General features: G+C 47.4%; 2 protein-coding genes across 2 annotated transcripts; both read right to left on the bottom strand.

The window, feature by feature from the left end:
* Nucleotides 1-427: 427 nt before the first annotated feature.
* LOC125961545 (serum basic protease inhibitor-like) lies at nucleotides 428-4,875 on the bottom strand. The gene is made up of 3 exons (XM_049700087.1): nucleotides 4,782-4,875; nucleotides 1,251-1,440; nucleotides 428-788 (listed from the first exon to the last, which is right to left on the bottom strand). The coding sequence occupies exons 1-3, from the start codon at nucleotides 4,873-4,875 to the stop codon at nucleotides 755-757; spliced, it is 318 nt and encodes a 105-aa protein (XP_049556044.1). The 3' UTR covers nucleotides 428-754.
* Nucleotides 4,876-14,080: 9,205 nt separating this feature from the next.
* Nucleotides 14,081-17,710, bottom strand: LOC125961409 (serum basic protease inhibitor-like). Its single transcript, XM_049699188.1, has 2 exons — nucleotides 17,569-17,710; nucleotides 14,081-14,274 (listed from the first exon to the last, which is right to left on the bottom strand). Exons 1-2 carry the CDS (start codon nucleotides 17,708-17,710, stop codon nucleotides 14,081-14,083), a joined length of 336 nt encoding a protein of 111 aa, XP_049555145.1.
* Between the last annotated feature and the right edge of the window lie 9,367 nt (nucleotides 17,711-27,077).

The raw sequence follows: 27,077 nt of genomic DNA, 5'->3' as shown, positions 1-27,077 counted from the left end.
AAAGAAAGAAGCTTTCATGCTGAGGTGTCTCTCACCCGGGTTTTAGTGTCGCTTGGGGTGGCCACTCAGAGGTAGATGCTGCTGTAATGGGGGTGCTTCCTATACCTGGCAGGGCCCAGTGTGAGGACAGGAAAAGGGGAGGTGCCGGCTGCTCTGCAGAAGAGTGCGAAGGACCCGCATCTCCGTGGACCCTAGTGGTGAAGGTTCTTAGGGGCAAACCGCAGAATCCACTCCAGTTAGTTTAATTTGAATTTATTGGAATATAAGCCAGACTGTTTGAAGCGACAGAAGGAAAATGTACAACATCACTGCAAGGGAAAGGGGCTTCTTTATTGAAAAGACCTCTGTCACCACTGATACTGAGAACTGGATGCCAGAATTTCCACCTTGGCCACCCACAAGGAGAGCAGTGATGGTTGGGTGGGGGATGAAGGTGAGGATGCAGTGAGGATGTGGCTTGAGACAAGAATCCTGACATGAGGAATGTGCTCTTGCATTCACTCCTTCCTTCCTTAAATAATTATGGACCATCTCCTCTATGCCAGGACCTGTGCTAAGTGCTAGGGATAAAGGGAAGACTTGCTCTCATGGTGCTTAGAATCCACTGGATGAGACAGAACTAAGGCAAGTAGACCCATGGGGGAAGGAGAGAGGCAGGGTTCTGCTGAGGAGGGTGGGGTTGAGACGGACTCAGAGGAGACCACACTGTTTCAGAAGCAGCCACAGCCCAGCCCCGCGTGGCTCCTCCTTGATTTCAGGGTTTCGGGGTGGTACAGTTCGCAGGTCCTCTGCAAAAAGAAAGGAACTTGCTGATTGACATCTCTGAAGCCCCAGACCTGGACACCGCTGACCTTGACAGATCCTAGACTTTCCCAGAAATACGCAACCACAGTCCACCTAGGACCACAATGACCAAGAAGAAGGAAGTGAGTTTTTCAAGCCTAGGTGGGGAGCTCAGGAGAACTTCGGACATGCTCTGTAGGGTGGCTGACTCAGTGTTCCCATCTGAGAAAAGGGGAGCATGTGAGGAAGCTCAGATTCTCATGACGGGGCTTCTAGGGTGACCTTCTGCCAAGCTGGCCCGTGGAGGATGTGCTCAGTGTGCGGTTTCACAGGACACTGCAGCCACTTGTCCTGGGAGGCAGCGAGGAGGAAAGACACTGTGCAAGTGTGAATGGTGGGTGGCCCCCTGAGCACCATCTCTTTTTCTCAGCCCTTCCCCTCCCACCCTGTCCTGCCCCCTTCCTTACCCGTGGGTCACCACAGGACCACCGCAGGTCTTCATGCAGTCCTCTGGCGTCAGGAAGTTGTTCTTCCCTCGGCAGCCGCTGTATATAAACATGTCGCAGTGCCCGGACTTGGCGTTGTAGAAGTACCTGACCTTCCGGGCCCTGCAGGGACCCGTGTGATGAGGTTCCAGGCAGAAGGCAGGCTGAGAACCTTATGGGATGGGAGGGGCTATGGGTCAGTTATGAGGACCGTCATCGCAGTTTGGTCTACAATGTCAACAACTGAAACCACCAGTGTGTCTTGCAATAGAGAATGTTAGGGTTATGGGGATGGGTCAAATTGAAAAGGCCATTTGACAACCTGCTTTCTGGGATATTATTATTAATGTTCCTAGGTGTGACATGATATGGTAAACATGCACAAATTGATATCTCCATCATGAAATATTTTAAGATTAATTGGTATGATGCCTTGGATTAGGTTCCAAAAACTCTACCAAAAAAGAATAAAAAACGGCAGACAAGGTAAAAAATATTCGTCATATGTCAGTAATTATTGGAGCTGGTACCTGGGTTTTATAAGACTATTCTCTGCATTACTTGTATGGTAAAGAGTTTCCACCATTAATAAAAAAGTGTGAAGGAATCAGGCTGTAATGGAGAAAGGCATGAAGAACACATACCAGGGTGTTCTCTTTTGTTACGGCACAGGGACTCTCTAAATTGAATATTGACGCTATATTGATACTGTGACTTATAATAAGCAATATATATATATATATATATATATATATATATATATATATACTTGTTCTTTGTAATATCCTGGCACAGAGTTCTTACAAACCTTGCTATTTCCTAAGTGCTGAAAGCAAAAAAAGTGTCTTTTGTTATGTGAACTAGGTGACTTTGGGGAAGACCCTAGTAACCCCAGAATGGGCTCTGGTTGCCAGGGGAAACCACTGCCTGACAGGAGGGTTGCAACTTTCATTCCTACCCTCTCCCTCGTGGCCTCCCATCCACAGTTCAGCCTGCCACCCAACCTCAGGGATCGGAGAGGAGCTGGAGGTTGAACAGTCACCAATGGCTAATGATTTAAGGCATCATGACTAGATATTGAAGCCTCCATAGAAACCTCAACAGAGGAAGAGATTCATGTTGTGAACATGCATCTGGCATCGACCCATGGAACAACATAGGTACTCGTTCCATCAGTGCTCACCTGGACCCCTGCAGCAGCCTGCTCCCTGGGCCTCTGTCTCTGCCCTTGGTCCCCTAGAGGCCACTCTTTGCACTGCAGCCACAGGGATCCTATCCCATTGCTCCCATGACCAGTCCCTCATTGACTCCCCATCTCTCTCACAGTCAAATTCCGATTCTCATCCTACAAGGCTGGTCAGGACCTGTCCCCATGGCCTCTTTGGTCTCATCCCTTCCGCCCTCCTCCCCTCCCACCCACTCAGCTCCAGCCACCCTGGTAATTGCTGCCGCTGGTTCACAGCAGGCACGTTCTTTCTGCAGCCTCTGCTCCAACGCCCCCTTATCACAGAGGGTTTCGCTGATCAGTCTACGGAAAGAGCACAGCCTCTTTTATCCCCATCACTCTCTACCTTCAAAAACTCATAACCTAGCAGAGCATTTCCCCTTTTGCTATTGTCGGTCTCACTCTGAGAAGGCAAGGTATTTTTCCATATTCTGTCTACAGCTCCTTCCCCACACCAAAAACCAAGCCTGTAGGGACTAAATAAATATATGGCCAGGGAACGAATCTTCCATTTCATGCTCATGCCAAGCGCACAGTCATTGAATAGAATGGAGATAATGGAATTCCTGTTAGTGCAAAATCTCCTTGATGATGGGGCAGGTCTACGTGATTATCAATCTACCTCTCATTCCATATCCTGAGAGGGTAATAAAATGATAGTCAAAAGGGGACAAAGGAAAGGGCCTTGAGCCTTTACTAAGACTGTATCAGCCTTGGTCCCAGGAGCAACTCACAGAAGCGCTGTGTTTCTTGCTTTCCCTGCAGTTGCTCTGCTCAGTGGTCCCACATCTTTCTGATTAATTTTAATCCTAGAGGAATAATCATTATTTGACACCTCAATATTTTTTCTTTCCCAAAGGAGGTGGGTAGAGAAATTTTTTAAATTTAACACATCTTGGTGGAAAATGGACAAAATTGGCCATGAAATGTGTTTAAACTCTTTAAATTCATGAGTGGTAAGCTGTTCAAAAACCCATGTAACATGGTTCCCGTTTTCAAGTGAGGAAACTGCAGAAGACTTGCCCCAGGACACATGGCATGTGGGTGATAGGGTCAGGACAAGATACTGTCATGTCACAACCCATTAGATAAACTACCTGATTCTGCCAGGAATTCTGAAAATACAGGTAACTGGTAAGAGTTTCTGGCTGCAGTGTCCAACTTCCATTATTCCCCTGTCCCAAGCCTCACTGGAGCCCCCAAATCACAGGGAAGACTGAGTCTGGTTTTTCCCTGACACCAAATAGGTGGCGTCTCTACCAACACCAAACAATTCCCTAAACACCCACTGGGCATCCCAGAAGGCAATTTACTTCTGATACTAAATCCATGGAGTTAGTGCAGATCCCACAGGTTGAGGACTCAAGACTGTCTATACTTCAAATGCGAGCCATGTGGTCCGGAGTCACTCATGCTTGTGACCGACTGGCTACGAATCGGAGGTTCCATGACCCCACCTCCATGTTCACTAACCAATAGAAGTGCAGACAGAACTCAGGAAAACCCTTTACTTACCGTTCCCAGGTTATTATAAAGGGTAAAGCGCAGGGACAGCGAAATGGAGGAGATGCGCAGGGCAAAGGGGGAATAGAGGTGTGCGGAGGCCCCGTGCCCTAGTGGAGTGCAACCCCTCACAGCACCTCCATGTGTTCACCACCCCGAAAGCTCTCTGAACCCCAATATTTATGGATCTTTATTGAGGTGTCAATAATAGGCATATTGATTGAATCATCGGCCATTGGTGATTGATCTCCATCTCAATACCCTCCCGTCTCCCCAGAGATGCTGGAATGCGGGCTGTTGAAAGTTGTAATCTCTAAACACATGACTGGGTTTTTTTGGAGACCAGCCCCATCCTACAGGTCTCTCCGTGGCCTTCCTTTTCTCACCTCATTACCAAAAAAACCCCAGTAAATTCCAGGAGTTTCTGGAGGTCTGTTCCAGGATCAGGGCAAGGATCAAATATTGATCTTCTTATTACACTGCAGTGAAGTTCAGGGACATGGCAATGACCAGGAATAGAGAGTGTCAGAGATGGGATTCCTGATCTGGTAGAGGTAGGCGGCATATATATTTTTTAATTTTAATTTTTTTTCCTATTGAGAGTCAGGAAATGTCCCTGGAGTTACAACTGCCCAACTTCCCAGGAGAAATCCAGAGAGGCTGTCAGCATCCACCCCACCCCTGCTCCCCAACCCCTTCCACGGACTCCCCTCACTCCCCCCTCCCCCCAGCCTGTAGAGGAGAGGTGGGTCAGGACTTACCTTTGGCCTGGTTGCTGGTTTCACCTTCGGTGTGGTTGCTGGTTTCCCCCCCCGGGATGCCGGCCACCAGGGTGCCCAGGAGGACGAGAAGGGCGATGGAGAGGCAGAGCCGGCTCATGATCGTGGCCTTGCAGGAGGGCTTCTGAGGAAAGCTGGGGGCTGACAGAGCTTTTCATATCCCAGCTGAGGGGTGGGACAGGCAGTGAGGAGGGGAGTGAGGAAAGGGTGGAGCTGGGCTGGGTCCTGTTTATTGTGTAATCTCCCCACCTAACCTGCTTCTGCCTGCTGGGGCCAAATGCCCAGTAACAGCGCTTCTCAGACTTGACTCTCCCTGTGGGTCTCGTGGAAACACAGATTGTGATTCCACAGGTGGAATTTTGTCCAATATGTTGACTCAGGGAGCGTCCCAGCACCTAGAGCAGTGCATGGCGGGTGATGAGTGAATGAGAGCAAATCAAAGGATGGATAAGTGAACAACAGTGTGTTAGCTCAGGTCCTCCTTTTCAACTCCTGCAGGTTTCATTACAGCTGGGAACTATGCGCTTCACCCTCACCCCTACCACTGCCTAACTCAGAAGACAGGTGTGACACAGGACACCTTCTGCAACCACTGCCACAGCTTCTCAGCTGGATGGACCCTTGCTGTTTACCTGGCACTGGCCCAGGGAGAAGCCCTCCTGAGGCAGCAACCCTGTTTTCTCAGTAGAAAAAGGAGTAAGGGGTGTGGGCAGAGGGGAAGCAGGGAGCTGAACACGTCTCCACAGCATGACCTCCCATTTCCCCTCGTCGGGTTTCAGAAACAGGAGAGCTGCCTGCCTGAGTGGACCTCAGGGGAGCTTGGAAGATCGCCCACAATAGCCTCCATCCTCCTGTCTCTCCCCCAGTGGTTTTGGAACCATAGGACCTCAGTTTGGGTACCAGCTCTGCCTTTTCCTAACTTTGTGCCCTGAAGACTTAAATCTCCCAGAGCCCTGTGTTTTCCAGTGTCACATGAGGTCAATGCTGCCAGCATCATGCGTTTCTGTGGAAGAAGTGGAGGCAATAGACATATATTCTTCTCCCTGAGAAGTCAAAGTCCTTGTAATCATAATAATAATGTCATTACAGCAGATAAAACTTAGCTTCTTCTATGTGTCAGACATTATCCTAACTACTCGACATATATTAACTCATCTAATCCTCAAAAATCTTAAAAGAGGTGGTGAAGAATTTTTGATATTTCCTCATGTGACAGAGGAGGAACCTGAGGTAACAAGAAAGAATTTGCCTAAAGATATAGGGTGTAGAGGGAGTATCTGAACCCAGGGATCCGGCTTCAGAGTCTGTGCACCATGCACTCTGCTGCTTTGTAAGCTGAAACTATAGTGCACATGTGAGGGCTTACACACCCACAGTCTCTTCACTCACTCCCATATATTCACTCCCAGTTACAATCATGTAGCACCAATGCCCCCTCAACTCACTCATCCACACATACTCAAGCAATCTGCCACTAACACACACACACACACACACACACACACACCCTGCGCTCCACTTCCAGGGTCAAGGAGAAGGGAGCTGGCTCAATGCCCAGAAGCCCCAGGAGCAAGCCCAGCCTAGTGTCAAGCGGGCGCACAGCTGGGTGATGAGCTGCAGAGGGCGGGAGGGGCTGTCTTCCTCGCACAAAGTCACCCTTTCCACTGAGAAGGGCAGGAGCTCTCAATACCGAGCTGCCCCCGGACAGAAGGGCTTCAGGAGCGGGGTGCCCACAAAACAAGCCACTGTGTGTGGAGGGTCTGCTCTCTCCTGAGACATTTCACATGTATGATTTCATTTAGCCTCATGTCGACCCTACCACATCTGGGATGCTCATCCCATTTAGCCAGCGAGAAAGCAGAGGCTCAGAGAGGTGAAGCGACTTGCTCAGGACCCACAGCAAGCAGACAGCACAAGTAGGATTCTAGCTCAGGAGGCCCTCTGGTCCTGCCCCTCTTCCTGCCTCAGTCTGTCCATCTGAGACCAGGGAACAGCAGAGACTCCCCTAACAGCAGAGACTCCTCTTTTCTGCCCCCTCCTCTCTCATGTGTCTGTCTTTCTCTCCCAATGTCCTCCTCCCTCTGGTCCAGGTTAGAGACCCCCAGACCCAGGGATCCCCGAGGGGCCTGTCCTCCCTCCACCTCCCACCTCCCTGCTCACGAGTGACTGAGTCTCTAGTTTCAAGCCTTCCCGGCCCCTGGGGGCATCTTCAGAGAAATCGCAAGGCGGGAACATCACAGGGGTTGTACTCTGGATAAAGACCAGTGATCCCAGCACTGTGAGACCCCAGTCATATCTCTGCTTCTAATCCTCAGTTTTTCCCTCTGAAAAATGAGAATCTTGGAATCCATGCTATCTAGGGCCCCTTTGTGAAATGGATGGAATGCACCCGGGGCAGGCAGAAGATGTTTATCTGTTCGTGATGCTGTGCCCTGTGAGACGTACGTTCATACACAAGACATGGGTGGCCACTTTCTGGCTATGCGATATAACAGCACCTCACTTTTTGGAGGTACGTAGTCTTCCTCCTTCCTTATTTTAAATTTTATATATTTATTTGGCCTGGTCGCGCAGCACGTGGGATACAGTTCCCCAATCAGGGATCTAACCCGCACCCCTTGCATTGGAAGCGCAGAGACTTAACCACTGGACCGCCAGGGGAGTCCCTTAGTCTTCCTCTTTAAAAGAGGTGTCATGAGTACTGGGTTTTTTAGGATTATTTTAAAGATTGAAAGGAAAAGCATAAACCAGAGCTTGCAATCTGGCTAGAATATATAAGTATTTTTAACCAAACAGTACATTTTATAATTTTGAAACTTTTGCCAAAATTTAACAGTGGGGGATTTCATATAAAAGAGAATTTCTGGCATTGTTGGGAAGGTAAATGATTTGGCAACATAGTCCTGCAATTTAACAAGAGCCGTGAGTCTCAAACTTGAGTGAAAATCAGAATCACTTAGCCAGGCGTTCAGACACAGATTTGAGATCTCCACCCGCAGAGTTTTGCTTCAGTAGGACAGGGGCGGGACCTGAGTTTCTGCATCAAACAGGTTTCTGGGGCTGTTGATGGTACCGCTCAAGGGACCACACTTTGAAAAACATGAACTAAGCTAAGTAGAGCTGCTCTCTTCTCACGAGGGGAGCGTTCTCTCCAGTTTCCATAATCCCCACCATGCCTTATTGTCCCCCCAGCCCCACTCCCACTCCAAATATTTCCATCCACATCACTCACCTGACCTGGAAGGAATTCAAATTTGTGACCCCTGGGGTGGGCTCACAGTAACTGTTCAGTAAAAGGTAACTTGTTCTTATTTAACAATCTTCCGAACTAAGTATTATTATTCCTATTTTACAGATGAAGCAACTGAAATTCAGCTAAGTGAAAGTGACTTGCTGAAGCAAAAACAGCAGAAAATAGAAAGAAGACACTTGACAAAAACTGTTAGTCATGTGGCCCCAGTTATTTCAATATTACAAATACACAAACAACACACAGGCAAATATATCTGATATTAACATAGATGAGGCATCAAAGATTGCAGACGTGACTTCATGAGTGTAAAATCATTTTTATCAAGAAAAGGAAGAAGGGAAATAGAAAACAGAAGAAGGAAAGGTTAAAAGAGGAGGAGACATGAGTCAGTTGTAGACATGCCCACCTTAAGGTGACAGTAAACAAGTGACATTGAAGACCTGAGAAATTCCCAGGAACAAGGATCATGCCTTTCAACATACAATGGAGCATTCCCCTCTTGGACTGTTGAATCCATTCAAACTCCCTTCTCTCCATGGAAACTTCTCTCTCTGAGGATAGGAGCTATTTTGTTGTTTTGTCACCTAGCATCTCTTTGTCCTTTTCCTGATACAGTAGCCTGATTTTGCTTGAGGAATGACTCTTCCTCCACCCAGGACTGGTGGGATTGGGCCGCCTGTCAATCAAAGTGCCTGCCCTACCCCCAGACCAAGAGTGGCCAATCAGATGCTCTCCCTGGAATTTAACCTTGATCAATGAATCCCAAAAGACCTAAAAATGGAGGTCATTCAGAGGTGGCCTGGGAAGACCTTAGTTCTTCCTCGCTTACCATCCTCTCCAAGCTGGGACCTTTTAGCACTCCCCTCAGTCCGTGAGCTGAACTACATCAATTAGTGCTTTGGGTGCCAATAGTAGAGTCCAAAAGGATCTCACTTAAGGGTACAATCAGGAAGGGAGAATGGATGCCCACTACATCCCCACACCGTTGTCACAAATTCCTTCTCTGCTCCCAAGAGCCAGAGTCAGTTTCTATTGCTCATAACCAGCGAGATCTGCTGCCTTTACCAGGGTCACCACCAAGTTCCGCATTTTTCTATCCAGTGGCCTTTTCTCAGCCATCCTCCTCCTCTAACTCACAGGTAAGGCCCTCATGGCATAAATGCGAACAAAATTCTTTACCAAAATTTGTTTCCACTTGGTCTCAGTACACACAAAAAAATAATAATGAAAAGCAGAGGTTCCCCATTTGAAGAACTTTGAATATCTTCTGGTGAATCTCCGGGGCTTTTGAATGCACAGATCTCCAACGTCTTTCAAGGAAAATCATGGGAGACAGAGAGTGATAAGCTTGGATATCAGCCCCTGCCAGTATTGGTTATGTGACCTTGGAGAAGGGCTGAAACCTCTGAGCTTCAGCTTGTATCACTCTCAAACAGAAGCAAAACTTATTAAAATTGTTGCAATATTGAGAGATTAGGATGTATGTGCAGGGCTTGGCACATAGTAGGTTGTCAATAAGTGGTAACGGATGTTTTATATTATGAATTCTACCTCTCTCAGAGTTACTTAGACATTCTCATCCACTCAGTTACTTTTACCAACACATCGCGACAGGGAACTGCCTCTGCTACTTTCACCCTCTGAGCTACTAGCAATACTTCCACCTTCTCTGAGCCTCAGTTTCCTTCTATGTAAATGGAAGGATGACTCCCTCTCTATGGACACAATTCAAGATCTATATGTGCTCACAAATGTATAATGCTAGCAAATTGATTAGGCCACACTGCTAGTAAATTGGCAGAGCCAGAGTTTGAAGCCATGGACTCTGATCAAAGGTTTCAGTCATCACATATTTTATCCCTAATAAACATTTCATGAACAAGGGAATGAATGAATCAATGTCTGCTCAACATCTTTGCCTAAGTGTTCTAGAAGCACCATGGACTCAACGTTGACCAAACTGAATTTATTGTCTTTCCTTCTAAAGACTTGCTTCCCCTACCTTCCCGCAGAAGCCTGAGTGTTGTCCTTCATTCTACCTTTTACTCACTCCCTGTGAGCAATCTCATAGCAACGTCCATTGGTTGTACCTCCTCAGTTCTCAGCTGAAAGTTCACTTCAGAATAAGATGACGACACCTGATCATAGAACTGCCCCACTGCCTGACAGCATCCATCCTGAGCAAAGCCAGCTTCCTGAAACTCTCCTGCAAGTAACCTCATGGAAACCCACATCCTTTAAGTCCTTCAAACAACCTCTTAATGAGATGCCATATCATTCATTGTCCCTTGCTGCAGTGAGTAATAAACCCAACTCGTTCAGTTTGTAAGTGGACTGTTTCTAGTGGTCTGTGGTTGGAAACATGGACAGGTATAAGCCTTTTTCCTTATTGTGTAATTATTGTCTCCCCACATAAGCAGGCTTCCTGCTTCTGCCTGCTGGGACCAAATGCCCAGTAACAGCACTTCTCAATGATCCCCTGCAAACCACCCCCCACTCTGATCTCTCCACCAGTGGTTTTGGGATTGGAGGACCTCAGTTTACGTCCCACCTCTCCCTTTTCCTAACTTTGTGACCTGGGGCCAGAAATCTCCCAGAGCCCCTTGTCATCAGGTACCGCATGAGACCCGTGCTGCCCACGTCGTGAGGTTGCTGAGGAAGCAGTGGAGGCAACAGACATATATTCTGTCTCCCTGCAATGTCAAAGTCCTTGTAATAAGAACAATAGTGAGCTATATGACAGTTAACACTTAGCCCCTTTGATCAGGGGGTATAATAAAGGCAAGGTGGGGTGGGAAAAGGGCAGAATAGGGGTAAGGTCAATCACTGAAGCAAGAGGGTTTTTGGTTACCTCGGACAAAGAAGGAGACCTATTTGGAAGAGAGACTGTGGCTCTCCTCTGGCACTGGGAGAACTTCATGAGGGTGGACTTCTAGAAGGGGACACTTCAGCAATCAATGCTATTTGTTCCTTTACTACAGTCGACAGCACATTTAAAAAGCAGTCAGGAACCAAGGAAACTAAACCTCTATGTGCTTCTAGAAAATTTGCTTTTGTAAGTGGTGTGAAGAGAACTTTAGCAGCCTAATCAACATGGTCCTCAAAAGGGCCCAAACCTGGGGATTTCTTAAGGCACATACCATCATCCTCTTTTACAGAGAAAGAATCTGTGGCTCAGAGAGGTGAAGTGACTTGCCCAAGATCACACAGCAACATAGTGAGTTACTGAAGCCAATCTCTTTTCATGAATACCAAGTCATTTCCCCATTCACTGCTATAAATTAATAATTATTAAATAAATATATTTATAGTAGTACTCTTACCGTTATCTGATTACACATTCACTAAAAGGTTACTCTGCCAATACTTGTACAAAGCATTTAACAAATATCATATCTTTTTAACTGTCCTCACAACTTTATGAGATTGATAGAGAAAGAGAAATGCAGCCTCTGAGTTCTAAGACCTGACCTGACATCACAGTGCGCCTTATGTTCTCCTACTCAACAGAACTATTTCAGAAACCTTCAACATCTGACAAGGTCATTCTGTGTGCATGATGGAACAAAACAAAAATAGGACATTCGGTAATGATGTTTGAACACAAACAAAAAGAGGTAAATTATACAAACCACCAAAATATCCAAGCATCCCCCTGTATTGAGTGACTGCTACGTCTTTACCAAGTACAGCTGTAACCTCTAGCTAGTCTTCCCTTCTTAGAGTTAAGATACCCATTCAGAGAAATGCCCCACTTCCTGAGAGCATCCATCCAGAGCAGAGTCAGCTTCCTGAAACACACACCCCCGCCAACCAAATCACCTAACACAAGCCCGCATCCTATAGTTCTATCTAACATTCTCTTAATGAGATATCATATTGTCTTCCAAGGTGATTCTTATTCCTTGCTGCAGTGAGTAATAAACCCAACTAGTCCAACTAGGAAAGGGAGTGTTTCTAGGTGTCTCTGGCTAGTTAAAAAGTAGAAGCTAGGGCTTCCCTGGTGGCGCAGTGGTTGAGAGTCCGCCTGCCGATGCAGGGGACGCGGGTACGTGCCCCGGTCCGGGAAGATCCCACATGCCGCGGAGAGGCTGGGCCCGTGAGCCATGGCCACTGAGCCTGCGCGTGTGGAGCTGTGCTCCGCAACGAGGCCACAACAGTGAGAGGCCCGCGTACCGCCAAAAAAAAAAAAAAGTACAAGCTAGAGATGTCTCTGGCTAGTTAAAAAGTACAAGCATTATCCTTATTTTATAATTAAAGAAAGTAAAGCTCAGAGATGTTGGGAAATTTGGCCAAGACTATAAGGAAGTGAGTAACAGAATCAGCGCCATCTGCGTCCTTGTTTATTTGAATACTATGCTTGCTGTGGTCCCCGTGCCTCCCTTTCCTCATCTGCAGTGAAGCAGATACTCTCGGTTCTCCAAAGGTGCCTGCGGCCCACATCTTCCCAGAGGCAGGAGCGTGAAAACATTGTCAAAGTCGCTCTATTTGGGAGAGGTGGGACCTGCTGTGTTACAAAACTCATACGGCAGCTAAGTGACATCTCCGTGTCACTGCTTCCGCCCTTGAAGGATTCTTAGGATGATTAATAGAAGAATGCAGGCAAAATGTTAACACAGAGCCAGGCACACTGAAAGGGCAGTTGCCCTTCTTTAACTGAAGTAAGAAGCCCCCTCCCCACGTGTGACCTCAGGCAAGGGGATTCCTACTGCAAATGGACAACTTAGTCCCATACTCCTTTCTTTGTTCTTCTGAGAGTCCAGGAGAGCAACCTCTACACCCAGATTTGACCTGGCCCAAGAAGTAAAGAAAGAAGCTTTCATGCTGAGGTGTCTCTCACCCGGGTTTTAGTGTCGCTTGGGGTGGCCACTCAGAGGTAGATGCTGCTGTAATGGGGGTGCTTCCTATACCTGGCAGGGCCCAGTGTGAGGACAGGAAAAGGGGAGGTGCCGGCTGCTCTGCAGAAGAGTGCGAAGGACCCGCATCTCCGTGGACCCTAGTGGTGAAGGTTCTTAGGGGCAAACCGCAGAATCCACTCCAGTTAGTTTAATTTGAATTTATTGGAATATAAGCCAGACTGTTTGAAGCGACAGAAGGAAAATGTACAACATCACTGCGAGGGAAAGGGGCTTCTTTATTGAAAAGACCTCTGCCACCACTGATACTGAGAACTGGATGCCAGAATTTCCACCTTGGCCACCCACAAGGAGAGCAGTGATGGTGGGGTGGGGGATGAAGGTGAGGATGCAGTGAGGATGTGGCTTGAGACAAGAATCCTGACATGAGGAATGTGCTCTTGCATTCACTCCTTCCTTCCTTAAATAATTATGGACCATCTCCTCTATGCCAGGACCCGTGCTAAGTGCTAGGGATAAAGGGAAGACTTGCTCTCATGGTGCTTCGAATCCACTGCATGAGACAGAACTAAGGCAAGTAGAACCATGGGGGAAGGAGAGAGGCAGGGCTCTGTTGAGGAGGGTGGGGTTGACACGGACTCAGAAGAGACCACACTGTTTCAGAAGCAGCCACAGCCCAGCCCCGCGTGGCTCCTCCTTGACTTCAGGGTTTCGGGGTGGTACAGTTCGCAGGTCCTCTGCAAAAAGAAAGGAACTTGCTGATTGACATCTCTGAAGCCCCAGACCTGGACACCGCTGACCTTGACAGATCCTAGACTTTCCCAGAAATATGCAACCACAGTCCACCCAGGACCACAATGACCAAGAAGAAGGAAGTGAGTTTTTCAAGCCTAGGTGGGGAGCTCAGGAGAACTTCGGACATGCTCTGTAGGGTGGCTGACTCAGTGTTCCCATCTGAGAAAAGGGGAGCATGTGAGGAAGCTCAGATTCTCATGACGGGGCTTCTAGGGGTGACCTTCTGCCAAGCTGGCCTGTGGAGGATGTGCTCAGGGTGTGGTTTCACAGGACACTGCAGCCACTTGTCCTGGGAGGCAGCGAGGAGGAAAGACACTGTGCAGGTGTGAATGGTGGGTGGCCCCCTGAGCACCATCTCTTTTTCTCAGCCCTTCCCCTCCCACCCTGTCCTGCCCCCTTCCTTACCCGTGGGTCACCACAGGACCACCGCAGGTCTTCATGCAGTCCTCTGGCGTCAGGAAGTTGTTCTTCCCTCGGCAGCCGCTGTATATAAACATGTCGCAGTGCCCGGACTTGGCGTTGTAGAAGTACCTGACCTTCCGGGCCCTGCAGGGACCCGTGTGATGAGGTTCCAGGCAGAAGGCAGGCTGAGAACCTTATGGGATGGGAGGGGCTATGGGTCAGTTATGAGGACCGTCATCGCAGTTTGGTCTACAATGTCAACAACTGAAACCACCAGTGTGTCTTGCAATAGAGAATGTTAGGGTTATGGGGACGGGTCAAATTGAAAAGGCCATTTGACAACCTGCTTTCTGGGATATTATTATTAATGTTCCTAGGTGTGACATGATATGGTAAACATGCACAAATTGATATCTCCATCATGAAATATTTTAAGATTAATTGGTATGATGCCTTGGATTAGGTTCCAAAAACTCTACCAAAAAAGAATAAAAAACGGCAGACAAGGTAAAAAATATTCGTCATATGTCAGTAATTATTGGAGCTGGTACCTGGGTTTTATAAGACTATTCTCTGCATTACTTGTATGGTAAAGAGTTTCCACCATTAATAAAAAAGTGTGAAGGAATCAGGCTGTAATGGAGAAAGGCATGAAGAACACATACCAGGGTGTTCTCTTTTGTTACGGCACAGGGACTCTCTAAATTGAATATTGACGCTATATTGATACTGTGACTTATAATAAGCAATATATATATATATATACTTGTTCTTTGTAATATCCTGGCACAGAGTTCTTACAAACCTTGCTATTTCCTAAGTGCTGAAAGCAAAAAAAGTGTCTTTTGTTATGTGAACTAGGTGACTTTGGGGAAGACCCTAGTAACCCCAGAATGGGTTCTGGTTGCCAGGGGAAACCACTGCCTGACAGGAGGGTTGCAACTTTCATTCCTACCCTCTCCCTCGTGGCCTCCCATCCACAGTTCAGCCCGCCACCCAACCTCAGGGATCGGAGAGGAGCTGGAGGTTGAACAGTCACCAATGGCTAATGATTTAAGGCATCATGACTAGATATTGAAGCCTCCATAGAAACCTCAACAGAGGAAGAGATTCATGTTGTGAACATGCATCTGGCATCGACCCAGGGAACAACATAGGTACTCGTTCCATCATTGCTCACCTGGACCCCTGCAGCAGCCTGCTCCCTGGGCCTCTGTCTCTGCCCTTGGTCCCCTAGAGGCCACTCTCTGCACTGCAGCCACAGGGATCCTATCCCATTGCTCCCATGACCAGTCCCTCATTGACTCCCCATCTCTCTCACAGTCAAATTCCGATTCTCATCCTACAAGGCTGGTCAGGACCTGTCCCCATGGCCTCTTTGGTCTCATCCCTTCCGCCCTCCTCCCCTCCCACCCACTCAGCTCCAGCCACCCTGGTAATTGCTGCCGCTGGTTCACAGCAGGCACGTTCTTTCTGCAGCCTCTGCTCCAACGCCCCCTTATCACAGAGGGTTTCGCTGATCAGTCTACGGAAAGAGCACAGCCTCTTTTATCCCCATCACTCTCTACCTTCAAAAACTCATAACCTAGCAGAGCATTTCCCCTTTTGCTATTGTCGGTCTCACTCTGAGAAGGCAAGGTATTTTTCCATATTCTGTCTACAGCTCTTTCCCCACACCAAAAACCAAGCCTGTAGGGACTTAATAAATATATGGCCAGGGAACGAATCTTCCATTTCATGCTCATGCCAAGCGCACAGTCATTGAATAGAATGGAGATAATGGAATTCCTGTTAGTGCAAAATCTCCTTGATGATGGGGCAGGTCTACGTGATTATCAATCTACCTCTCATTCTATATCCTGAGAGGGTAATAAAATGATAGTCAAAAGGGGACAAGGGAAAGGGCATTGAGCCTTTACTAAGACTGTATCAGCCTTGGTCCCAGGAGCAGCTCACACAAGCACTGTGTTTCTTGCTTTCCCTGCAGTTGCTCTGCTCAGTGGTCCCACGTCTTTCTGATTAATTTTAATCCTAGAGGAATAATCATTATTTGACACCTCAATATCTTTTCTTTCCCGAAGGAGGTATGTAGAGAAATTTTTTCAATTTAACACATCTTGGTGGAAAATGGACAAAATTGGCCATGAAATGTGTTTAAACTCTTTAAATTCATGAGTGGTAAGCTGTTCAAAAACCCATGTAACGTGGTTCCCGTTTTCAAGTGAGGAAACTGCAGAAGACTTGCCCCAGGACACATGGCATGTGGGTGATAGGGTCAGGACAAGATACTGTCATGTCACAACCCATTAGATAAACTACCTGATTCTGCCAGGAATTCTGAAAATACAGGTAACTGGTAAGAGTTTCTGGCTGCAGTGTCCAACTTGCATTATTCCCCTGTCCCAAGCCTCACTGGAGCCCCCAAATCACAGGGAAGACTGCGTCTGGTTTTTCCCTGACACCAAATAGGTGGCGTCTCTACCAACACCAAACAATTCCCTAAACACCCACTGGGCATCCCAGAAGGCAATTTACTTCTGATACTAAATCCATGGAGTTAGTGCAGATCCCGCAGGTTGAGGACTCAAGACTGTCCTCACTTCAAATGCGAGCCATGTGGTCCGGAGTCACTCATGCTTGTGACCGACTGGCTAAAAATCGGAGGTTCCATGACCCCACCTCCATGTTCCCTAACCAATAGAAGTGCAGACAGAACTCAGGAAAACCCTTTACTTACCGTTCCCAGGTTATTATAAAGGGTAAAGCACAGTGACAGCGAAATGGAGGAGATGCGCAGGGCAAAGGGGGAATAGAGGTGTGCGGAGGCCCCGTGCCCTAGTGGAGTGCAACCCCTCACAGCACCTCCATGTGTTCACCACCCCGAAAGCTCTCTGATCCCCAATATTTATGGATCTTTATTGAGGTGTCAATAATAGGCGTATTGATTGAATCATCGGCCATTGGCGATTGGTCTCCAACTCAATACCCTCCCCTCTCCCCAGAGATGCTGGAATGCGGGCTGTTGAAAGTTGTAACCTCTAAACACATGACTGGGTTTTTTTGGAGACCAGCCCCATCCTACAGGTCTCTCCGTGGCCTTCCTTTTCTCACCTCATTACCAAAAATAACCCCAGTAAATTCCAGGAGTTTCTGGAGGTCTGTTCCAGGATCAGGGCAAGGATCAAATATTGATCTTCTTATTACACTACAGTGAAGTTCAGGGACATGGCAATGACCAGGAATAGAGAGTGTCAGAGATGGGATTCCTGATCTGGTAGAGGTAGGCGGCATATATATTTTTTAATTTTAATTTTTTTTCCTATTGAGAGTCAGGAAATGTCCCTGGAGTTACAACTGCCCAACTTCCCAGGAGAAATCCAGAGAGGCTGTCAGCATCCACCCCACCCCTGCTCCCCAACCCCTTCCACGGACTCCCCTCACTCCCCCCTCCCCCCAGCCTGTAGAGGAGAGGTGGGTCAGGACTTACCTTTGACCTGGTTGCTGGTTTCACCTTCGGTGCGGTTGCTGGTTTTACCTCCCGGGATGCCGGCCACCAGGGTGCCCGGGATGCCGGCCACCAGGGTGCCCAGAAGGAGGAGAAGGGCGATGGAGAGGCAGAGCCGGCTCATGATCGTGGCCTTGCAGGAGGGCTTCTGAGGAAAGCTGGGGGCTGACAGAGCTTTTCATATCCCAGCTGAGGGGTGGGACAGGCAGTGAGGAGGGGAGTGAGGAAAGGGTGGAGCTGGGCTGGGTCCTGTTTATTGTGTAATCTCCCCACCTAACCTGCTTCTGCCTGCTGGGGCCAAATGCCCAGTAACAGTGCTTCTCAGACTTGACTCTCCCTGTGGGTCTCGTGGAAACACAGATTGTGATTCCACAGGTGGAATTTTGTCCAATATGTTGACTCAGGGAGCGTCCCAGCAGTGCATGGCGGGTGATGAGTGAATGAGAGCAAATCAAAGGATGGATAAGTGAACAACAGTGTGTTAGCTCAGGTCCTCCTTTTCAACTCCTGCAGGTTTCATTACAGCTGGGAACTATGCGCTTCACCCTCACCCCTACCACTGCCTAACTCAGAAGACAGGTGTGACACAGGACACCTTCTGCAACCACTGCCACAGCTTCTCAGCTGGATGGACCCTTGCTGTTTACCTGGCACTGGCCCAGGCAGAAGCCCTCCTGAGGCAGCAACCCTGTTTTCTCAGTAGAAAAAGGAGTAAGGGGTGTGGGCAGAGGGGAAGCAGGGAGCTGAACACGTCTCCACAGCATGACCTCCCATTTCCCCTCGCCGGGTTTCAGAAACAGGAGAGCTGCCTGCCTGAGTGGACCTCAGGGGAGCTTGGAAGATCGCCCACAATAGCCTCCATCCTCCTGTCTCTCCCCCAGTGGTTTTGGAACCATAGGACCTCAGTTGGAGTACCAGCTCTGCCTTTTCCTAACTTTGTGCCCTGAAGACTTAAATCTCCCAGAGCCCTGTGTTTTCCAGTGTCACATGAGGTCAATGCTGCCAGCATCATGCGTTTCTGTAGAAGAAGTGGAGGCAATAGACATATATTCTTCTCCCTGAGAAGTCAAAGTCCTTGTAATAATAATAATAATGTCATTACAGCAGATAAAACTTAGCTTCTTCTATGTGTCAGACATTATCCTAACTACTCGACATATATTAACTCATCTAATCCTCAAAAATCTTAAAAGAGGTGGTGAAGAATTTTTGATATTTCCTCATGTTACAGAGGAGGAACCTGAAGTAACAAGAAAGAATTTGCCTAAAGATATAGGGTGTAGAGAGAGTATCTGAACCCAGGGATCCGGCTTCAGAGTCTGTGCACCATGCACTCTACTGCTTTGTAAGCTGAAACTATAGTGCACATGTGAGGGCTTACACACCCACAGTCTCTTCACTCACTCCCATATATTCACTCCCAGTTACAATCATGTAGCACCAATGCCCCCTCAACTCACTCATCCACACATACTCAAGCAATCTGCCACTAACACACACACACACACACACACACACACACACACACACCCTGCACTCCACTTCCAGGGTCAAGGAGAAGGGAGCTGGCTCAATGCCCAGAAGCCCCAGGAGCAAGCCCAGCCAAGTGTCAAGCGGGCGCACAGCTGGGTGATGAGCTGCAGAGGACAGGAGGGGCTGTCTTCCTCGCACAAAGTCACCCTTTCCACTGAGAAGGGCAGGAGCTCTCAATACCGAGCTGCCCCCGGACAGAAGGGCTTCAGGAGCGGGGTACCCACAAAACAAGCCACTGTGTGTGGAGGGTCTGCTCTCTCCTGAGACATTTCACATGTATGATTTCATTTAGCCTCAGGTCGACCCTACCACATCTGGGATGCTCATCCCATTTAGCCAGCGAGAAAGCAGAGGCTTGGAGAGGTGAAGCGACTTGCTCAGGACCCACAGCCAGCAGACGGCACAACTAGGATTCTAGCTCAGGAGGCCCTCTGGTCCTGCCCCTCTTCCTGCCTCAGTCTGTCCATCTGAGACCAGGGAACAGCAGAGACCCCCCGCCTAACAGCAGAGATTCCACTTTTTTCCATCCTCCTCTCTCATGTGTCTGTCTTTCTCTCCCAGTGTCCTCCTCTCCTCCGGTCCCCCTCCCTCTGGTCCAGGTTAGAGGCCCCCAGACCCAGGGACCCCCGAGGGGCCTGTCCTCCCTCCACCTCCCACCTCCCTGCTCACGAGTGACTGAGTCTCTAGTTTCAAGCCTTCCCGGCCCCTGGGGGCATCTTCAGAGAAATCGCAAGGCGGGAACATCACAGGGGTTGTATTCTGGATAAAGACCAGTGATCCCAGCACTGTGGGACCCCAGTCATATCTCTGCTTCTAATCCTCAGTTTTTCCCTCTGAAAAATGAGAATCTTGGAATCCATGCTATCTAGGGCCCCTTTGTGAAATGGATGGAATGCACCCGGGGCAGGCAGAAGATGTTTATCTGTTTGTGATGCTGTGCCCTGTGAGAGGTACATTCATATCCAAGACATGGGTGGCCACTTTCTGGCTATGCGATATAACAGCACCTCACTTTTGGAGGTACGTAGTCTTCCTCCTTCCTTATTTTAAATTTTATATATTTATTTGGCCTGGTCGCGCAGCACGTGGGATATAGTTCCCCAATCAGGGATCTAACCCGCACCCCTTGCATTGGAAGCTCAGAGACTTAACCACTGGACCGCCAGGGGAGTCCCTTAGTCTTCCTCTTTAAAAGAGGTGTCATGAGTACTGGGGTTTTTAGGATTATTTTAAGGGTTAAAAAGAAAAGCATAAACCAGAGCTTGCAGTCTGGCTAGAATATATAAGCATTTTTAGCCAAACAGTACATTTTATAATTTTGAAACTTTTGCCAAAATTTAACAGTGGGGGATTTCATATAAAAGAGAATTTCTGGCATTGTTGGGAAGGTAAATGATTTGGCAACACAGTCCTGCAATTTAACAAGAGCCGTGAGTCTCAAACTTGAGTGAAAATCAGAATCACTTAGCCAGGCGTTCAGACACAGATTTGAGATCTCCACCTGCAGAGTTTTGCTTCAGTAGGACAGGGGCGGGACCTGAGTTTCTGCATCAAACAGGTTTCTGGGGCTGTTGATGGTACCGCTCAAGGGACCACACTTTGAAAAACATGAACTAAGCTAAGTAGAGCTGCTCTCTTCTCACGAGGGGAGCGTTCTCTCCAGTTTCCATAATCCCCACCATGCCTTATTGTCCCCCCAGCCCCACTCCCACTCCAAATATTTCCATCCACATCAATCACCTGACCTGGAAGGAATTCAAATTTGTGACCCCTGGGGTGGGCTCACAGTAACTGTTCAGTAAAAGGTAGCTTGTTCTTATTTAACAATCTTCCGAACTAAGTATTATTATTCCTATTTTACAGATGAAGCAACTGAAATTCAGCTAAGGGAAAATGACTTGCTGAAGCAAAAACAGCAGAAAATAGAAAGAAGACACTTGACAAAAACTGTTAGTCATGTGGCCCCAGTTATTTCAATATTACAAATACACAAACAACACACAGGCAAATATATCTGATATTAACATAGATGAGGCATCAAAGATTGCAGACGTGACTTCATGAGTGTAAAATCATTTTTATCAAGAAAAGGAAGAAGGGAAATAGAAAACAGAAGAAGGAAAGGTTAAAAGAGGAGGAGACATGAGTCAGTTGTAGACATGCCCACCTTAAGGTGACAGTAAACAAGTAACATTGAAGACCAGAGAAATTCCCAGGAACAAGGATCATGCCTTTCACCATACAACGGAGCATTCCTCTCTTGGACTGTTGAACCCATTCAAACTCCATTCTCTCCATGGAAACTTCTCTCTCTCTGAGGATAGGAGCTATTTTGTTGTTTTGTCACCTAGCGTCTCTTTGTCCTTTTCCTGATACAGTAGCCTGATTTTGCTTGAGGAATGACTCTTCCTCCACCCAGGACTGGTGGGATTGGGCCGCCTGTCAATCAAAGTGCCTGCCTTACCCCCAGACCAAGAGTGGCCAATCAGATGCTCTCCCTGGAATTTAACCTTGATCAATGAATCCCAAAAGACCTAAAAATGGAGGTCATTCAGAGGTGGCCTGGGAAGACCTTAGTTCTTCCTCGCTTACCATCCTCTCCAAGCTGGGACCTTTTAGCACTCCCCTCAGTCCGTGAGCTGAACTACATCAATTAGTGCTTTGGGTGCCAATAGTAGAGTCCAAAAGGATCTCACTTAAGGGTACAATCAGGAAGGGAGAATGGATGCCCACTACATCCCCACACCGTTGTCACAAATTCCTTCTCTGCTCCCAAGAGCCAGAGTCAGTTTCTATTGCTCATAACCAGCGAGATCTGCTGCCTTTACCAGGGTCACCACCAAGTTCCGCATTTTTCTATCCAGTGGCCTTTTCTCAGCCATCCTCCTCCTCTAACTCACAGGTAAGGCCCTCATGGCATAAATGTGAACAAAATTCTTTACCAAAATTTGTTTCCACTTGGTCTCAGTACACACAAAAAAATAATAATGAAAAGCAGAGGTTCCCCATTTGAAGAACTTTGAATATCTTCTGGTGAATCTCCGGGGCTTTTGAATGCACAGATCTCCAACGTCTTTCAAGGAAAATCATGGGAGACAGAGAGTGATAAGCTTGGATATCAGCCCCTGCCAGTATTGGTTATGTGACCTTGGAGAAGGGCTGAAACCTCTGAGCTTCAGCTTGTATCACTCTCAAACAGAAGCAAAACTTATTAAAATTGTTGCAATATTGAGAGATTAGGATGTATGTGCAGGGCTTGGCACATAGTAGGTTGTCAATAAGTGGTAACGGATGTTTTATATTATGAATTCTACCTCTCTCAGAGTTACTTAGACATTCTCATCCACTCAGTTACTTTTACCAACACATCGCGACAGGGAACTGCCTCTGCTACTTTCACCCTCTGAGCTACTAGCAATACTTCCACCTTCTCTGAGCCTCAGTTTCCTTCTATGTAAATGGAAGGATGACTCCCTCTCTATGGACACAATTCAAGATCTATATGTGCTCACAAATGTATAATGCTAGCAAATTGATTAGGCCACACTGCTAGTAAATTGGCAGAGCCAGAGTTTGAAGCCATGGACTCTGATCAAAGGTTTCAGTCATCACATATTTTATCCCTAATAAACATTTCATGAACAAGGGAATGAATGAATCAATGTCTGCTCAACATCTTTGCCTAAGTGTTCTAGAAGCACCATGGACTCAACGTTGACCAAACTGAATTTATTGTCTTTCCTTCTAAAGACTTGCTTCCCCTACCTTCCCGCAGAAGCCTGAGTGTTGTCCTTCATTCTACCTTTTTCTCACTCCCTGTGAGCAATCTCATAGCAACGTCCATTGGTTGTACCTCCTCAGTTCTCAGCTGAAAGTTCACTTCAGAATAAGATGACGACACCTGATCATAGAACTGCCCCACTGCCTGACAGCATCCATCCTGAGCAAAGCCAGCTTCCTGAAACTCTCCTGCAAGTAACCTCATGGAAACCCACATCCTTTAAGTCCTTCAAACAACCTCTTAATGAGATGCCATATCATTCATTGTCCCTTGCTGCAGTGAGTAATAAACCCAACTCGTTCAGTTTGTAAGTGGACTGTTTCTAGTGGTCTGTGGTTGGAAACATGGACAGGTATAAGCCTCTTTCCTTATTGTGTAATTATTGTCTCCCCACATAAGCAGGCTTCCTGCTTCTGCCTGCTGGGACCAAATGCCCAGTAACAGCACTTCTCAATGATCCCCTGCAAACCACCCCCCACTCTGATCTCTCCACCAGTGGTTTTGGGATTGGAGGACCTCAGTTTGCGTCCCACCTCTCCCTTTTCCTAACTTTGTGACCTGGGGCCAGAAATCTCCCAGAGCCCCTTGTCATCAGGTACCGCATGAGACCCGTGCTGCCCACGTCGTGAGGTTGCTGAGGAAGCAGTGGAGGCAACAGACATATATTCTGTCTCCCTGCAATGTCAAAGTCCTTGTAATAAGAACAATAGTGAGCTATATGACAGTTAACACTTAGCCCCTTTGATCAGGGGGTATAATAAAGGCAAGGTGGGGTGGGAAAAGGGCAGAATAGGGGTAAGGTCAATCACTGAAGCACGAGGGTTTTTGGTTACCTCTGACAAAGAAGGAGACCTATTTGGAAGAGAGACTGTGGCTCTCCTCTGGCACTGGGAGAACTTCATGAGGGTGGACTTCTAGAAGGGGACACTTCAGCAATCAATGCTATTTGTTCCTTTACTACAGTCGACAGCACATTTAAAAAGCAGTCAGGAACCAAGGAAACTAAACCTCTATGTGCTTCTAGAAAATTTGCTTTTGTAAGTGGTGTGCAGAGAACTTTAGCAGCCTAATCAACATGGTCCTCAAAAGGGCCCAACCCTGGGGATTTCTTAAGGCACATACCATCATCCTATTTTACAAAGAAAGAATCTGTGGCTCAGAGAGGTGAAGTGACTTGCCCAAGATCACACAGCAACACAGTGAGTTATTTTTTTTTTCACAGTGAGTTATTGAAGCCAAACTCTTTTCACGAATACCAACTCATTTTCCCATTACACTGTTATAAATTAATAATCATTAATAATAATTAAATAACTTAAATATTTATAGTGTTACTCTTACCATTATCTGATCACACATTCACTAAAAGTTTACTCTGCCAATACTTGTACAAAGAATTTAACAAATATATGTTTTTAATTCTCATCACAATATTATGAGATTGATAAAGAGAAAAGCAACCTTTGAGTTCTAAGGTCTGAGCTGACTTTACAGTGGGCCTTATGTTCTCCTACTCAACAGAAACATTTCAGAAACCTTCAACATCAGACAAGGCCATTCTGTGTCCATGTGTCCATGAAAGATCAAGACAAAAATAGGACATTCGGTAATGATGTTTGAACACAGACAAAATGAGCTACATTATACAAACCACTAAAATATCCAAGCATCTCCCTATACTGAGTGACTGCTACTTCTTTACCAAGTACGGCTCTAACCTCTATCTAGGCTTCCCTTCTTAGAGTTAAGATAAAGGTACACATTCAGAGAACTGCCCCACTTCCTGACAGCATCCACCCAGAGCAGAGCCAGCTTCCTGAAACACCGCCCCCGAAATCACCCAACACAAGCCCACCTCCTATAAATCCTTTCTAAAATCCTCTTAAGGAGAAGCCCTATAGTTCCCCAGGGTGTGTAATAAACACAATTCATTCAGCTAGGAACAGGAGTGTTTCAGGTGGTTTGTGGCTGGAGATATTGACAGGTATAAGCATTATCCTTCTTTATTATATAAGGAAAGTGAAACCCAGCGATGTTGAGAAATTTGCCCAAGACTTCAAAGTAGTGAGGACAGAGCACCTCTGTTAATGTTCTCTTATTTAATAAGCCCTCTATTTGAAGGCTCTAGGCCTCCATTATCTCATCTGTAGTGAGGTATTTAGGTTCTGCTCTACAAGGGTCCCACCAGCTCACATCGTCCCAGAGGCGGTGGCATGAGAATATTGTCAAACTGGCTCCACTTGGGAGAGCAGGGACCTCCCTTCAGTGGGGACCCACTGAAATCTGAACAAGTTATCCAATAATCCCTTGCACCTGAAAGGTCTTATAATAAACTAGAAGAGAGATGCATCCTGGGAAATACCTCCCTGAGCCGTGGACCCCTGCCCACCATCTACTCCTACCCTCTCCTCTCAGTCATCTTCATTCACTAGTTCATATTCCCACAGTATCTGATTTCCTTGTTCTTTGCCCAAATGGGGGAAGCTAGCCGGAGGATGACTTGGGAGCTCTGACCTTACTGACCAGCCTCTTCTTCTTACACTAACCTCTCTCCTCCAACCCAGTGATGGGGCACCTCCTGAGGGTGGGTACCATCTTATCAACATCTGCATAAATTTTTGGAAGTGAAAAAGAGGGATTCCCTGAACTCTGAGGCCTAAGAATCTGAAGATGATGGCGGGGACTCAGCACATACTACATAAAAATCTAAAAGACGCTTTTTTTTTTTCCCGCACATATGGCATGTGGAATCTTAGTTCCCCAACCAAAGATTGAAACCGTGCCCCCTACAGTGGAAGCGTGGAGTCTTAACCACTGGATCCCTAAAAGACACTTTGTGGGAGACAGGGGAACCACCTTGATTGCCATGTCCACGTCTCTGTAGCACTGTCTTAGGACAAAAACCTAGAATGGGTCAATTGTGTTATTGACAGTACAGTCAAGACCAAAGTGATAAAGTAGGGTCAGAGGAAGCGGGGGAGCTCTTATTGGTTCAACGGGACAAAGGGGTGTTTTAATGATGAATGTTGCCAGCTGACACCTGCTGCCCAAGGGATAGTAGACTCCCCATTAGATGAGGTATCAAAACCGCGGCTGCCTGATAGGTACCTTCAGTGAAATTCTGGCTTTTAGTTATTCAGAAGCCTTCCCCAGTTCTCTTTCCAGCACCAAGTCCCTCCTTTATACAAACATCTACACACTTATGTCATTCAGCTCTGATGGGTCTGTTTCTTAGCGATGGCAAAGGGGGCTGCCTCAATCCCCTCAGGAGCTGGGACTGGCAGAAGGGAGCAGGAAACTCAAACTATTGGGCCAGGGCTCTTGTGTAAATGACGTGGTTCCCCCACACCCTGTGATGTTCCCGCCTTGTGATTTCTCTGAAGATGCCCGCAGGGGCCGGGAAGGTTTGTAACTAGAGGCCTCATCAGGGGCAGCTTCTGGGTCAGAGACCTCTAACCTGGACCAGGTTAGAGAAAGCCAGAGGACACTGGGAGACAAGGCCAGAGGCAGACGGACAAATGAGAGAGGAGGGGGAGAAAAGAGGAGTCTCTGCTGTTAGGGGGAGTCTCTGCTGTTCCCTGGTCTCAGATGGACAGACTGAGGCAGGAAGAGGGGCAGGACCAGAGGGCCTCCTGAGCTAGGATCCTAGTTGTGCCGTCTGCTTGCTGTGGGTCCTGAGCAAGTCGCTTCACCTCTCCGAGCCTCTGCTTTCTCGCTGGCAAAATGGGATGAGAATCCCAGATGTGGTAGGGTCGACATGAGGCTAAATGAAATCATACATGTGAAATGTCTCAGGAGAGAGCAGACCCTCCACACACAGTGGCTTGTTTTGTGGGTACCCTGCTCCTGAAGCCCTTCTGTCCGGGGGCAGCTCGGTATTGAGAGCTCCTGCCCTTCTCACGGGAAAGGGTGACTTTGTGCGAGGAAGACAGCCCCTCCTGTCCTCTGCAGCTCATCACCCAGCTGTGTGCCCATTTGACACTTGGCTGGGCTTGCTCCTGGGGCTTCTGGGCATTGAGCCAGCTCCCTTCTCCTTGACCCTGGAAGTGGAGCACACAGTGTGTGTGTGTGTGTGTGTGTGTGTGGACATTGGAAGGTTAGGCTCAGGTCTTGGTTTTACTTATGATCAGCAGTGTGCTGTTGGGTGATGCCTTCACATCTCTGGGTCTAATTTTCC

The sequence above is a fragment of the Orcinus orca genome, chromosome 16 (assembly GCF_937001465.1).
Source record: "Orcinus orca chromosome 16, mOrcOrc1.1, whole genome shotgun sequence".
NCBI lineage: Eukaryota > Metazoa > Chordata > Mammalia > Artiodactyla > Delphinidae > Orcinus > Orcinus orca.
This window is presented reverse-complemented; position numbering and strand designations above follow the sequence as displayed.